Source organism: Galeopterus variegatus, unplaced genomic scaffold (genome assembly GCF_000696425.1).
Source record: "Galeopterus variegatus unplaced genomic scaffold, G_variegatus-3.0.2 Scaffold5463, whole genome shotgun sequence".
NCBI lineage: Eukaryota > Metazoa > Chordata > Mammalia > Dermoptera > Cynocephalidae > Galeopterus > Galeopterus variegatus.
Genome location: NW_007731574.1, coordinates 136,018 through 149,773, shown reverse-complemented (window position 1 = coordinate 149,773; position 13,756 = coordinate 136,018). Strand labels below are relative to the sequence as shown.

Genomic DNA, 13,756 nt, shown 5'->3' with positions numbered 1-13,756 from the left:
CCAAATTTTATAAGTGGCAGAATAGTTCTACTTTTATAGAAAAGAAGAGGAAATAACTCGTCATGCAAAAAGTAAAAATTATCATGTAATTTCCAAGAAATAGTATTAGTCTCTCCTAATATTAAAATAAAATATAATTGGTTATTTCTTTTTTTTTTTCCTTTTTGTCTTTTTTACTGACCGGTAACGGGATCGCAACCCTCGGTGTTGCGCCCGCACCATGCTCAGCCAGTGAGCGGGAACCGGTCTCCACATGGGATCCGAACCCTCGGCGGGAGCGCCGCTGCGCTCTCAAGCGGCACACTCTCCAGTGCGCCACCGGGCCAGCCCTAATTGGTTATTTCTAAAATACCAGAAAATAATCCCCAAATTACAAATACTTCTGATTTAACATATCTATCTCCAATTATATCATTACGTGCCCAACATTTTTTTTTCCTGGCATTCTTACTACATTATGAACTTTTAAGTTTTGGAGCAGACATTTGTTTTTTTGTTGTTTTCTTTGTTTGGGGGGGCTGGCCAGTGTGGGATCCAAATCCTTGATCTTGGAGTTATCAACACCACACTCTAACCAACTGAGCTAACCAGCCAGCCCTGGAGAAGACTTCTAAACATAAAAATTAAAAGGCTTCAAGTGAATGATCTGCACGTTAAATGGTAATAAAATGCAACTGTTCACCTACCTTCCAACCCACTCAGAATACATACATTTAAAAATACAATCTCCTGAGGATTAAGGGCAAAAAGTTAAGACTCACTGCTTATTACAAGTGAAAGGCTGTAAGCCAACACTCCTTTCTGGATGCAGCCATGGCTGGCATGTGAGAGCTGGTCCCTGAGCACCTACCTTCTTCTCTCTCATGCTGTCAGCCTGCACTGTTTCCAGGCGGTTTTTAAAGTGCTCACAATCCATTTTCAGCTGCTCTAGTTCTTGCTCTTTCCTTTCCAGGTCTAGAAGAAAGAGACATAAAAAAAGAGACAAGATATTTCAAATCACTAATCTCTTCTAAGCATCTGTTTTGCCTAATCTTCTGTTGGTAAAACCTGTACAGATTTCTTAGGTAGGAATATTCACATTTCTGATTTCTAACCAGTCCTTGAATAAGCAATATTCTTAAAGTCCTGTTTTTTAAGTTATCAGTTTTTAGTCCACAGCAGAAAGAACTTTTTTTTGTTTTCTGTTTTGTGTTTTATAAAGCCTCACTTTACTGTCAGACTGTACTCAAGGCTTCAGGAGAATGTTATTTAAAGGACTGAAGGCAGAGCTAAGAAGCCTGACTTCTCATGGCACAGACTTTTATCTGCTCCATAAAAAGCAGAAGGCAGCTCAGTGAGTAGACAGAGCCAGTACAGGCTGATTCACAAACCTGACCAGAAGACTGACTCACTGGGAACAACTGCAGCAGTGGTCCACGAGGAGGGTGGTGAGTACAATGAGAAAATGCCACGGTGGAAGGGTGGGAGCTACGCAACACTTCCTCTCCACCGCATTCATTTAGTTGATGATTCAAATGGCCAGCAAAATCCCAAAAGACATCCATATCAATAATCAACCAAAAGTACTACTACCAACTTTAGATAAAAAATATTATGCTGCAGAAATACCAACATTCAAAAAATACATAATTCAAATTTTTAGGCACTTGATCTCAAAAGCTGAGAAATCATCAGTTTTTATACAAACACACACTAAGACTTGAGGGGAACAAGCACTAACAGCTAATAGTATAACCTCCCTGATTAACGTTGCAATGCTTTAAGACAGCGATTCTCAAACTTCAGTGAACATCAAAATCACCCAGAGGACATGATAAAACACAGACTGCTGGGCCTCATCCAGAGTTTCTGATTCAGCATTAGTCCCACCTGGGAACTTGTTAGAAATGTAAATTCTCAGGCAGGTCCACCTGAGAATTTACATTTCTAACAAGTAAGACTAATGCTGCTGGTCTGGGAACCACACGTGGAGGACAACTGCTTCAGGACCACAGCCTGATCTCATAATTAACAAAATGAGATGGACACACAACACACAACTAGCAACAGCAAAAAAGGAAATATGGGATCACAGGAATGTGAAGAGCAAAAAACGGAGGGTAGCAGAAGGCAGCCTGAGACAAGTGAGAGACCCTCAAAGAGCCAGACACCTGGACAGCAGAACATTACTTCGCCCTAGAGGGGGAAAGGCATAGAGACATGTCCTCAGTTCAGTGTAGACAAAAGAGAAGGGGCAGGGCTTTATAATGTAGGGGACTAGGGAGACCAGAGGAAATCAAAATAAGAAACCTGTGGGGGCCGGCCTGTGGCTCACTTGGGAGGGTGTGGTGCTGGTAACACCAAGGCCAAGGGTTCAGACCCCTATATAGGGATGGCTGGTTAGCTCACTTGGGAAAGTGTGGTGTTGACAACACCAAGTCAAGGGTTAAGATCCCCTTACCAGTCATTTTTTTTCTTTTTTCTTTTTTTTTTTTTTTTGTTAAAAAGAAACCTGTGGGGACTGCCTAGAACTATACGGGCATCCCAGAAGTTCTAAAGGAAGAAATAGAGGGAGTTTCTAAGTTCAATTGAGAGACTGTGCCCTAGAAGGAAAATTAGAATTTAAAGGTAAATATTCAGACCAGCTAGATTATGAAACTGGCTGGCAAAGCTTCTCTTAAAATGGTTTTCTTAGAAACTAGGGCAAAACCATTTTGGACTATTTCTTCTCCCTTAAATGAGAGTTTTCTCTTCTGCTCAGTTAAATCAGCTATCAAGCACTATACTTTAAAAACTACAGTGACATATCTGTAACAGTGTTAAAAGATATTTATACATATAGACACACTATAATCGTACATGAAATATGTATGGTATATGGTCACAGACAAAGAAACAAAATGAAATGAAATTATCAGTGGTTTAAAATCTTTTCTTTGCAGTTAACTCTTAAAGTTTGCTTCTATTATTAAATTACTCAAACACAGTAAAGAAGAAAATTGCACTTCTACAATCCTTATCATGTGTAAAAATCTGTGGAAATTAATTTTGACCACCCAAAAAACTCTTTCATTATAGTAATTTCATAATCTCTTGGCCGACAGAGCTGTATGTGACCTTAGTGTAAATTAACATACCACAGGGATGAGATTAAAAAGTCCAATAGGCAACCCTATAGAAGTCCAGGTCCTAGATGTGAGGCCACACCCATCCACACGACACTGTCAAGGAGGCAGCAGGTGCCTTTCCCTGTACGAGGCCACCACCATGTGGCCAGATGAGAGCATTGCTACTACCACCTAACAAAACTACCTTGCATTTCCAACTTGGCCCATTGCAGGCTGCCTAAGACCACCATGAGGGAAGGGGTCTTCATCGGTTTTGTTTAATGCTACTCCCCAAATGCCTCAAAAAGTACATGGAATGTGGTTGGCACTACGTAAGTATTGGTCACATGAGTGAATTTCACTTCTTTATACCTTCCTTCTCCACACAGATACTGTGGTTATCTGTATGACTCATTTTTCTATATGAGAATAAGTACATCGCTTTTGCAATTTTTTTTACTTGTTTTGGGCAACTGGCTGGTATGCTGAAATTTTTTAAAAAGCCAGGGACAGAAATAATATTGACAGAGAAGGATACATTATATATAGTCAAAACATTATCTTACCAAGCCTCAGTATTAAAACAGGAAAGGGGCTGCCATCAAGCCTAGACTATATTTCACCTGCTGATTTTTAGTATTCAAAATTACAGTCTCTGCCTTTGCCTTCACACAGCCTTCTCCGTCTTTCCACATGGTCTTCCCTCTGTACGTCTGTCTCTGTCCAAATTTCCTCTAAGGACACCAGCAGTCATAGTGGATTAGGGCCCACCATAATGGCCTCATTTTAACTTCACTTTAAGTTCACTTAAATCATTTTAACTCTGTAAATAACTTACTTCCAAGGTTACATTTTCAGGTTACATTTTGAGGAACTAGGGGCTAGACTTCAACATATCTTTTGGGGGGGATATACCACAGGTAGTATTCCAGTAACCTCCTAGGGTTTTATCAGAACTTCCAACATACATACATGACCATCAGCCCTATATGAGACCCATAAAACAGTTTCAGTTGAGAGGAATTCCTAATCACATGGTTTTCCCAAAGCACACAGTCCCAGTCTCCAGGAACTAATAGGGGTGGGGTGGGTGGAGAGCTCCCAAACTTAAGAACACGCAGACATGTCCCCACTCCCACTAAAAAGTCTAATAAGTTGCATATTTTGAAAAATGTGCCTACCAGAAAAGCTGGTAAGCATCTCAAGGTTCACAGAACTAACTCAGAGAGGTGCATAGAAGGCTATCATATAAGCTCTAAGACGCATGATGGGCATCAATTTTAGAGTCTGACAAATCTCACATTGGCAGAGTGAGTTGATTTTGCACTGAAGAAACAGCATTTTCCGACATACTAAAACAAACTTTCTTTTTTTTTTTTTTTTTTAAAAAAATGACTGGAAAGGGGTTTTTAACCCTTGACTGGGGGTTGTCAGCACCATGCTCACCCAGTGAGCAAACCGGCCATCCCTATATGGGATCCGAACCCGTGGCCTTGGTGTTATCAGCACCGCACTCTCCCGAGTGAGCCACAGGCCGGCCCTAAAACAAACTTTCTTTTTTTTTTTTTTTAAAAAAATGACTGGAAAGGGGTTTTTAACCCTTGACTGGGGGTTGTCAGCACCATGCTCACCCAGTGAGCAAACCGGCCATCCCTATATGGGATCCGAACCCGTGGCCTTGGTGTTATCAGCACCGCACTCTCCCGAGTGAGCCACAGGCCGGCCCTAAAACAAACTTTCTATTTGCCTAACATACCATATTCTCCTCCACCTCCGCACTTGGCCAAACCACTCCTACCTGGGATGCCTCTTTCACCATCTCCTAATTCCAATTCCTCCATAAAGCCCTCTTTGGCCATTCTCTTCCCTCCTTGGAATTCTGACAGTCTTTCCTACAGTCAAATGACATCTATGATATACTTCCATCATTTGTCTTTTATCTTCCCTATTATTGTTTCCTAAGGATTATGACTGTCTTGTGCATCCCTGTGGATTCCTTCAAGTAAACAGCATAGAACTATTAAGCCCCAGGGTCAGATCTCAGGTCAAGACCCAAATCTCGTGATCCTCTGGTGGTACCTGCAATCTTAACCACCCCTGCTCCCTCTCTCCGTTTCAGGTGAAGTGCATCTTTTCTCTTAAGATTCTGCTCCTTGAGGCTGGCTCTGTTGCTGTGGATGCAGTCCCCTGCAGCTTACCCTTCACTGCTGCACCCATAGACAACTGCAGGTTCTAATCACACAGGGAGACAGAAGCTTACAAATAGGCCAGTCACAGACTAACCTATTAATCTGGACTATCTTCTGAGATGGTAACTGAAAGCTCCACAGGGCCCCCCCTCTTTCCCTCTCAACTGAGAGAATTCACCCTCCCTCATGCAGAGGTTCTCATTTATAAACAATAATGCAGGCCCCTTTGTCCACAAAGAACCGTCCCAACGCTTAAACCTACTAAAGAAATAGTGCTGATGATGTTTATATCGTAGTATTTTGTTATCTAAGCAGAACTTCCTCTTGGTAAACCTCAGTGATCCCCTTGGAATTCTTCACAGGTGTCAAAAATGTAAGTTGAAAAAGTAAAAAAAAAATAGAATATTCCAGGACTCACTTAAAAAAAAAAACAACAAAAAAAAAACCCCTCAGTTAAAGAACTTAAATGCATTTGGAATCCTAGTACCCATTCAAAACACTTTAATTAGCCGTCAAATTTTTAAAATAAACCAAACCCGAAGTGGGGGAGAGAGTTGAAACCAGAACACAAGAATAGTATTTCTTTTTTCCTGTACTGACAAAAACCTGCTTCTAAAACCACTTATTTTAACGTAAAGGTCACTGGAGTAATCTTATAAAATGAAGAAAATGTGCAATTAATAGGAACTGCCTTATATGAGCACTGCCAACGTGCTGCCCTCTAGCTTGTATCACTAACTTTTCCTACCTGTGTATTGAAGCTCCCCAGCCTACCTGTAAGTTGTCAAGGGAAAGGATCAGATCTTATCCATTTTATATTCCCACATCACCAAGCAGTGCTTGACAAATACCAGGCATAAAATAAATTGCCGATTGATTGAATTATCAACAAAATTAACTGAACGACTTGAAAATAAATGCCATCACAAAAAACTAAGATCAGTCTTGCTGAATTCGAATTCTATTGTAGTAATTCCCGAACCAGATTCAGGGAGTTTTGCTCTCCATTTATTGGCACACAGACACGATATGAAAGACTGAGTGGTCAGGAATGATATTCAAACACCACATCTCTTCATCCTCTCCATCTTGACCACATTTCCTCCTCCTCTATCCATAAGCCCCTTTACACCTATTTTCTTCTATTACATTCCCCTATGATCTGAACAGTCTCCATGTGCCCCTTCTGATCCACTCTCCACCCTGTGGTGTGCCCCAAAAGGTTGATGTCAACCTCTGTAGCACCTGGGCTCCCTTGTCCTGTAGCTTGCCCTTGCACACGGACAGTGGCAGGGACTGCAGGAAGCAGGAGGGCAGGAGGAGACTGAGGTTGGGACATTTATTTCTCCACTTCATCCTTCCTCCCAGGCTTCTCCTTCTCCTACAGAGTCACGCCTCTCCCACTGCTTCAGGCCCAGGGGAAGCAATGGCGCTCTACTCTTGCTAGTTCCTGGATGCTTCACTCTCTATGTGCTGGCTCCCTTAACCCTGCTGACACCTTTGTAAGTGATCTCTTCACTATACTTTCTGTTTACTCCTTTTGTTCCCTGCCAGGATATGGATGTGATACACTCTGATATTTTCTCATTTGGGCCATGATAAATTTGGGGTCAAATCAATAACCTCTTCTTGGTGCTCACTCTTTTGTCCGACTCTTCATGGTAATCTCTCTAGTTCATATGTCTACGGACCAGAAATAATTCCTCCTGCGATGAAACAGAGGTCCACCGCTCTCCTCATTAATATCATACTTTCAGGAAATTAATCTCAAAATACCCCACAGACAGTAGAATCAGTAGTGGTTTTTAAATCCCACTGCTAAGAACCTGAGAGTGCCTCAGGAACAATTACATTTCTTAAACATTCGATTCATATTTTCACTTTACAGTGTGTTTTTTAAACTTTTTATTTGGAAACAATTTCAAATTTACAAAACATTGCATAAATAAAAACAGTACAAAGAATGCCCATATACCCTTTACTCAGACTTACCAACTGTTAACATCCTGCTACATTTGCTCATCATTTACATCACAAACACACATGCACACACATAAGTACACACACACACATATATTCTTCTGAGCCATTTGAGAGTAAGTTATATATACCATGGCCCTTTACTCCTAAATAGTTCAGTGACTATTTCCCAAGAATAAGGATAATGTCTTAGACACCCATTATATATAGTTGTCAACTTCAGGAAAATTAATATTGATTTAATACCTTAATCTACCACTGACATTCAAATTTTATACAATGGCCCCATATTACCCTTTATAGCATTTTTCCCCTTCAAGTACAGAATCTAGTCTAGGTTCGTGTGTTATACTTAGTTGTCATGTATCTTTAACCTCCTTTAAACTGGATCATCTCCATAGCCTGTCTTTTCTGTTACCACATCACATCACAATATATTTTTAATAATTTAAAAATCAAGACAAGGGCCGAGCCCGTGGCGCACTCGGGAGAGTGCTGCGCTGGGAGCACAGCAGCGCTCCCGCCGCGGGTTCGGATCCTATATAGGGATGACCGGTGAGCACGGTGCAGCCGGTCTCAAAAAGGACAAAAAAATAAAAAATAAATAAAAATAAAGACAATACATGGAAGGACTTCCATTTTCAACTATGAAAGTGATGCAGCAGATCAATCTTCCCACAAAGAATAATTAGAAAAGCTGAACTGAAAGAACAAAAGAACCACTTGAAGGTATCTGAGAGCCAGTAAGTCAGGCAGGTCTTGAAGACCAAGACTCAGAGGAGAGGAAAACATGCTACTGCGACCAGGTGCAACACTCTACCCCACTCTTCCCTTAGGAATTTGCACATTCAAAAGCAGCACAGCAGCAAAGCTCTGTAGAACATCCAACAGTCTCTTGGGGCTGGAGAAATAAAAATAAAGTGCAGGGCTATCAGACAGCCAACACTTAAAGGCAAGCCATGATCCTGAAGAAAATGGAAGCATAGAAAAATGAGCTAACATCAGAGCCATTTCTCCCCTCAAGGCATTCAGCAATCTGTAAGTGGCACCAGAGAGGCCATGGAAGCAGTGAAGGAAGAGGCCAAGCTGCCAAGGAGAGAGAGAGGCTGGAGGTCAAGGCCTGCCAAGGTGCAAGGGCTCTTGTAAACACCTCGAGCTCTCAGCTGGGCCCCCTTGAAGGAATAATGCCCTAAGAATGAGAATGAACTAGAATGGCCAGCTGGAACTAAGACTGAAACTAGCTGTGAATCAGCTCAATCCCTAATGAGATTAAGGTGATCTACTCTTACTCTATTCTAACTGAGTGACAAAATCTAAGGGGAAAAAAATCCTTGCTGGAGAAAAATACCATTATCCAGAGCCTCTACAAGTTTTCACTTAAAAAAAACAAAAATCTGTTGCACAATAAGAAATTACCAGGCCTACCAAGAGGAAAAATAGACAACAGAAGCAAACCCACAGATGATCCAGATATTGGATTTACCAGACACAGATTTTAAAATAACTGTGATTAAAGACTCAGAAAAGAGGTAACAAGAGAATTTCATCACAGAACTAGCATTTTTAAAAAGCCAAATGAAGGGCCGGCCCATGGCTCACTCGGGAGAGTGTGGTGCTGATAACACCAAGGCCACGGGTTTGGATCCTATATAGGGATGGCCGGTTTGCTCACTGGCTGAGCGTGGTGCTGACAACACCAAGCCAAGGGTTAAGATCCCCTTACCGGTCATCTTAAAAAAAAAAAAAAGCCAAATGAAAAAATCAGTACAAAATTGTATAAATAATAATATTAAAAAATTAAGTAACATACAATAATACTGATAAAAAATAGTGAAGAATCCAGAATCAGACGTACATAGACATGGCCACTTACAACTTGACTTATGACAACAATGACACTGCAGCATGGGAAAGGAAGACTTTTCAGTAAGTGGTTCCAGGCCAGTTGACCACATATAGCTAGCAGCTAATAAAAACAGACATGTACAGCAGGAATTACACAACATCATCATCACAGAAAGTTCTACTGGATGGTGCTCACAGAGGCTAGGTGCTGATATACAAATTTAAAATTAAACAAAAATAACTATTTTCACTGCTAAAAGAGATGTGTTAATCAAATATCTCTCCAGTATATCATTCCTGCACTAGGCTGTATTTATTGCTGATATTTTCAATGACCAAAAAAAAAAAAAAAGCTGATGCCCACTGATTTAGAGATAACCCCCTCACTGTTGGATGAACAAAGCACGAGAGGAGATGAGAGAAAATAGAGGGTGATCTAACTTTTATTCAGTACTTATGTCGCAACTGCTTTACCGAGGTCACCTGTCTAAACCTGAGAACTCTATGGGCATCCCCATTTTACAGGCAGAAAAACCTGAAGCTGAGGGTTACAGAGATGATAAAGGAGAGAACTGGAATTCAAACCTGGGTCAGTCTTATTCAAACTTTCCAACACCTTTCCCAAAGTGACAGTGTTGGAGCCAGAATCACAGCTGCTGGGGTGTGAATTGGGGTGCTCTTCTTGTGTTTTCCCCAGTATCCAGGGAAAGGTACTATTTATTGAGGATGCCCCTAAGCCCGGCCCTGTGCCAAGCACTTCTAAAAGATTATATCTTCTTAAACTTTGCCACATCCCATGAGGTAAGCATTATTATCCATGTTTTATAGATGGGGAAACATATTGAGACACTGGTTAGCAAGCAGTATACGTGACTCCCATAACTCCATATTTCCACTGCTGACACTAAATCCTAATGCTCCGTCCTCACTTCCTCTTTTCCATGCTTCCCTTCCACTCCACATTCTGTAGTCCTATACACTACTGGAGCCCGACCTTCCCCTTTGTCTTCCACCCATTCCCTCAAACCAATAATATCCTATACTCAGGTACAAAAATCATTCCCCTGAAAGTGTGATTTTAATCACTATTTTGATGTCACTTCCAAGTAGTAACTTCCAGTTGCCTCTCATCTCAAATTTAAAACAATCCACGATTCTGTTTTCTATGAACTGTTCACATTTACTGTCCTCATTCTGCTATACCCCAATCTTTGCTCCATGTAGCAAGCAGAAAAACTAGCTAATGAACCCACAATCAATGCTGCTCAGTCCCATCTGTGACTTTCATACATGCCCCTCCCTACCATAAAATATCTCCCCTTTTCCTCCTAAGTCATGCCTCTCTCCTCAGTGCTCGGCTAATCACTGGAGATGCTCAGGTAAGACCCCCATGAGTATTTTTCCAAACCACCACCTACCTTGTCCAGTTTCCCTAAGGCCAATGCTGTGTTACAATCAGAATTAAGTCCCATTCACTACTTGGTGTTCATGAAATCAATTCAAATTCTCTAGCTGGCTTACAGGTTACTTTGTAGCCTTAGCCCATCTAAGCCATCCCACTTGTACAACCATACCTACACTCTAAAAGAAGCTTCTCCTCAAATCAGGCATATGGCTTCTCTCCACTCCTTCCCTGCCTGCATTCCTTCCTACCTTCAGGTTGCTCTTCATCGTTGTTTAAAATTGGAGGCACACAACAACCTCTAGAAGAGAAAGGAGCTGATACCCATCAAAGCCAAAACCAAGAACCCTACTGGACCACAGGCCTAGTGGGAAGGGAGAACAATAAATGTCAACAGCTCTTGCTGCCGCAGTGTGAACCCTGGATTTCCTCCGAGGGGGTCCACCCTAGAGCCATGTCCTAAGTGATTAATCTGGGCAGACCCAGGGAGGGCCATCAGATCTAGGCCTTACACAAAGAAAAGGGAGAAAATTTTTGTTTTTCTTCATGTTGCCCAAATTGTAAGAACTCAAGAGCCAAAATTAGGTAAGAGATGCCTTTGAAGGCTTTTTTTCTTTTTTTTGGCAGCTGGCCGGTACTGGGATCTGAACCCTTGACCCTGATGTTATCAGCACCACACTCTACCAAGTGAGCTAACAGAACCCTTGACCCTGATGTTATCAGCACCACACTCTACCAAGTGAGCTAACTGGCCAGACCCATCAGAGACTACATTTTAGGCCAGCCTCAGGCTAAAAAGGCAGAAGTCTTCAAGGGCCAGCTCAGATTCAAAGTTCAAAATGTACCCTCCTGTAACCACCACAGTCTTTGATCCTCCTTTCTTTAACACCAAGTATCCTTTAGCACATGTTAGCTTCATGAGGTAACATGAAAGAACAGCATGCAGAGACAGTAGGACCACATACTCAGCCAGGCAGAGTATATAATGGTAGGCAAAAACAGGGGCCCCGCCCTCCCACCAACTTGTAACGTAAAATGAGAACTAAACCACGATGTTTGAAGAAGCAGGGTGCCATGACAATATCTAAAAGGAGCACAGTGTCTACGCAGTCAGATTAGACAGCACCTCTGGGCAGAGCTGTGCTCCATAATATAAAGCCTTTTAGCCATAGTTTGGTTTGATTTAGGTTTTTTGGTGATAGTGGGTTTTGGCGGTTTTTTGTTTGCTTTTTGGTTTTTATCCTCAGAGCAAAGAGAAGCTGAAGACTTAAGCTGGGGAATGGCATGATCAGAATGAATTGCTAAAAATTACTCAGGCTACAGTGTATAGAATGTACTGGAGAGTGGCAATGAGTGAATGCTGCCGAGAAGAAGCAAGTGCAGGGTTTAAGCAAAATATGGCAGTGGAGACAGAGGCAGGCTGATGAATTCAGGATGCATCTACAAGGCAAAATGTACAGGACTCATTGGTGGACAGGTTTCAGGAGAAGTAGTGAGGACAGACAGGTAACAAGACTTCTAGGTCTCTAGTCTGGGTGGTGGTGCTCTACAGAGGCTTAGTCAGGACAGTGTGGCACGGGGGTAGGGGAAGGGATATCATGAGTCAGATGTGAAAAAGTAAAAACAGATGCCAGCTAGGATAACACACACAGATAGAGCCAACAGCCAAGTTAACAGGAAATAATATGTCTCCCAAGGATACTGCAACTGTAAAGTATCATAATGATCCCTTCTTTGAGTGACTACTGACTTCTAATTCACTGGGAAACTTCATTCTGTAAAATCCCAGACTCTCATAAACTTTGCTATTTGAAATGATACCAGTAAGGAAACATCCTACCCCTGCCTGCAGGATCTAAGTCAGTATGACAGAACAGCAGCCCTGGGCCGGCCCGGTGGCGCACTGCTACAGTGCGCCGCTTGGGAGCGTGGCGGCGCTCCCGCCAAGGGTTCGGATCCCACATACAGACCAGCGGCTCACTGGCTGAGCGAGGTGCGGGCGCAACACCGAGGGTTGCGATCCCGTTGCCGGTCCCGGTCCGGTACGGGCAAGACACTGAGGGTTGCGATCCGTTGCCGGTCACGAAAAAAGACAAAAAGGACAAAAAAAAAAAGAACAGCAGCCTTGATATCCAACTAGCTGCAGAACTCCAAATGAGGGATTTTTAAACACAATGTTCCACATCTATCTGAACTTTGTAGTTTTCAAAGAAACGGGACCTGGGTCAGACAATCAGACTTGACACTGATCCCTTTACACACAATTCTAGTTTGCTTTGAGCCCACCAAAACACTGCTTCATTTACATTTCACCTAAATTCCACCCTGTACCCAAGTACTGTAACAACTCTATCGTCTTTGTTTGGTGAGGTGTCCCACAGTTTCTCCACTGTGTGTGTGGTCTTCCTCACTGCAATGGGCCACAAACCTAACCTTGTCAGACTGCAGGTCCGTTCCTGGTGGTCTTAAACTGATTAGACTGGAACACACATTTAGAATTTGAAATGATCATGAAAAAAGTGGGAAGAAATGCCAAGTAGGAGTCAGACACAGGGCCCTGTGTTTGGAAGAGAGGTGTGGGCTTGAGATAAATCCAGCAGCCACTGGCATCAAGATGGTAACTGAGACTATGCATGTGTGTGAGATTGCCAAGGGAGAGGCCATGGAATGAGGAGAAAACGGCTTCAAGCAACTGCACTGTTTGAAGGCTGCTCACCAGAGAAGGATGAATCAGCAAAGGAGACTGAGAAGAAATCACCAGAGACATAAATGGGAAAAGAGGTGACTACATAGCTGTGTAAGGCCAGGGGCTTTGAGGTAAAATCTCCCAAAGTCTGACTTTGATCAAACCACCAAAAACTTGTTTGTGGTCTTTAGTTTGTTCTCCAAAAATGGACTCATGCTAACTAAATCATGAGACCCTGATGTACTTTTCAGAATGCCAGCTTACTGATTTACAGTGAGAAATATAACCAACCAGCAGGCTGACATACTCTGCTACTGGTAGAGTATGTCTTCCTTTCCTGAAGATAAACGCACAAGGAATGACTAATTACTTTCAGATGGTTGCTAGATGAGCATGAGATCAGAACCGGGGAAGCTAAGAAGTCAATGACCTAGACTTTTGGCAACCAAGAACATGGAGTATTTTCTGCAGGATCCTAATAAGAAACAGAATTCAACCCAGATGTTGAGACTTTACTGAAAGGACTGTTTACAGAGGGGAGAGCAGGGAAAAGGGACCCAACGAGGGA

General features: G+C 42.2%; 1 protein-coding gene across 1 annotated transcript in view; it reads right to left on the bottom strand.

Annotated features, from left to right (window-relative positions):
• Window positions 1-850: 850 nt before the first annotated feature.
• HSF2BP (heat shock transcription factor 2 binding protein) overlaps window positions 851-13,756 on the bottom strand; it is a gene marked incomplete at its 3' end in the record, with an annotated part of 19,319 nt that continues 6,413 nt past the window's right edge. The window contains exon 3 of the mRNA XM_008589468.1: window positions 851-954. Within this exon, the coding sequence (XP_008587690.1) occupies window positions 851-954 (104 nt within the window). The remainder of the gene's footprint in view (window positions 955-13,756) is intronic.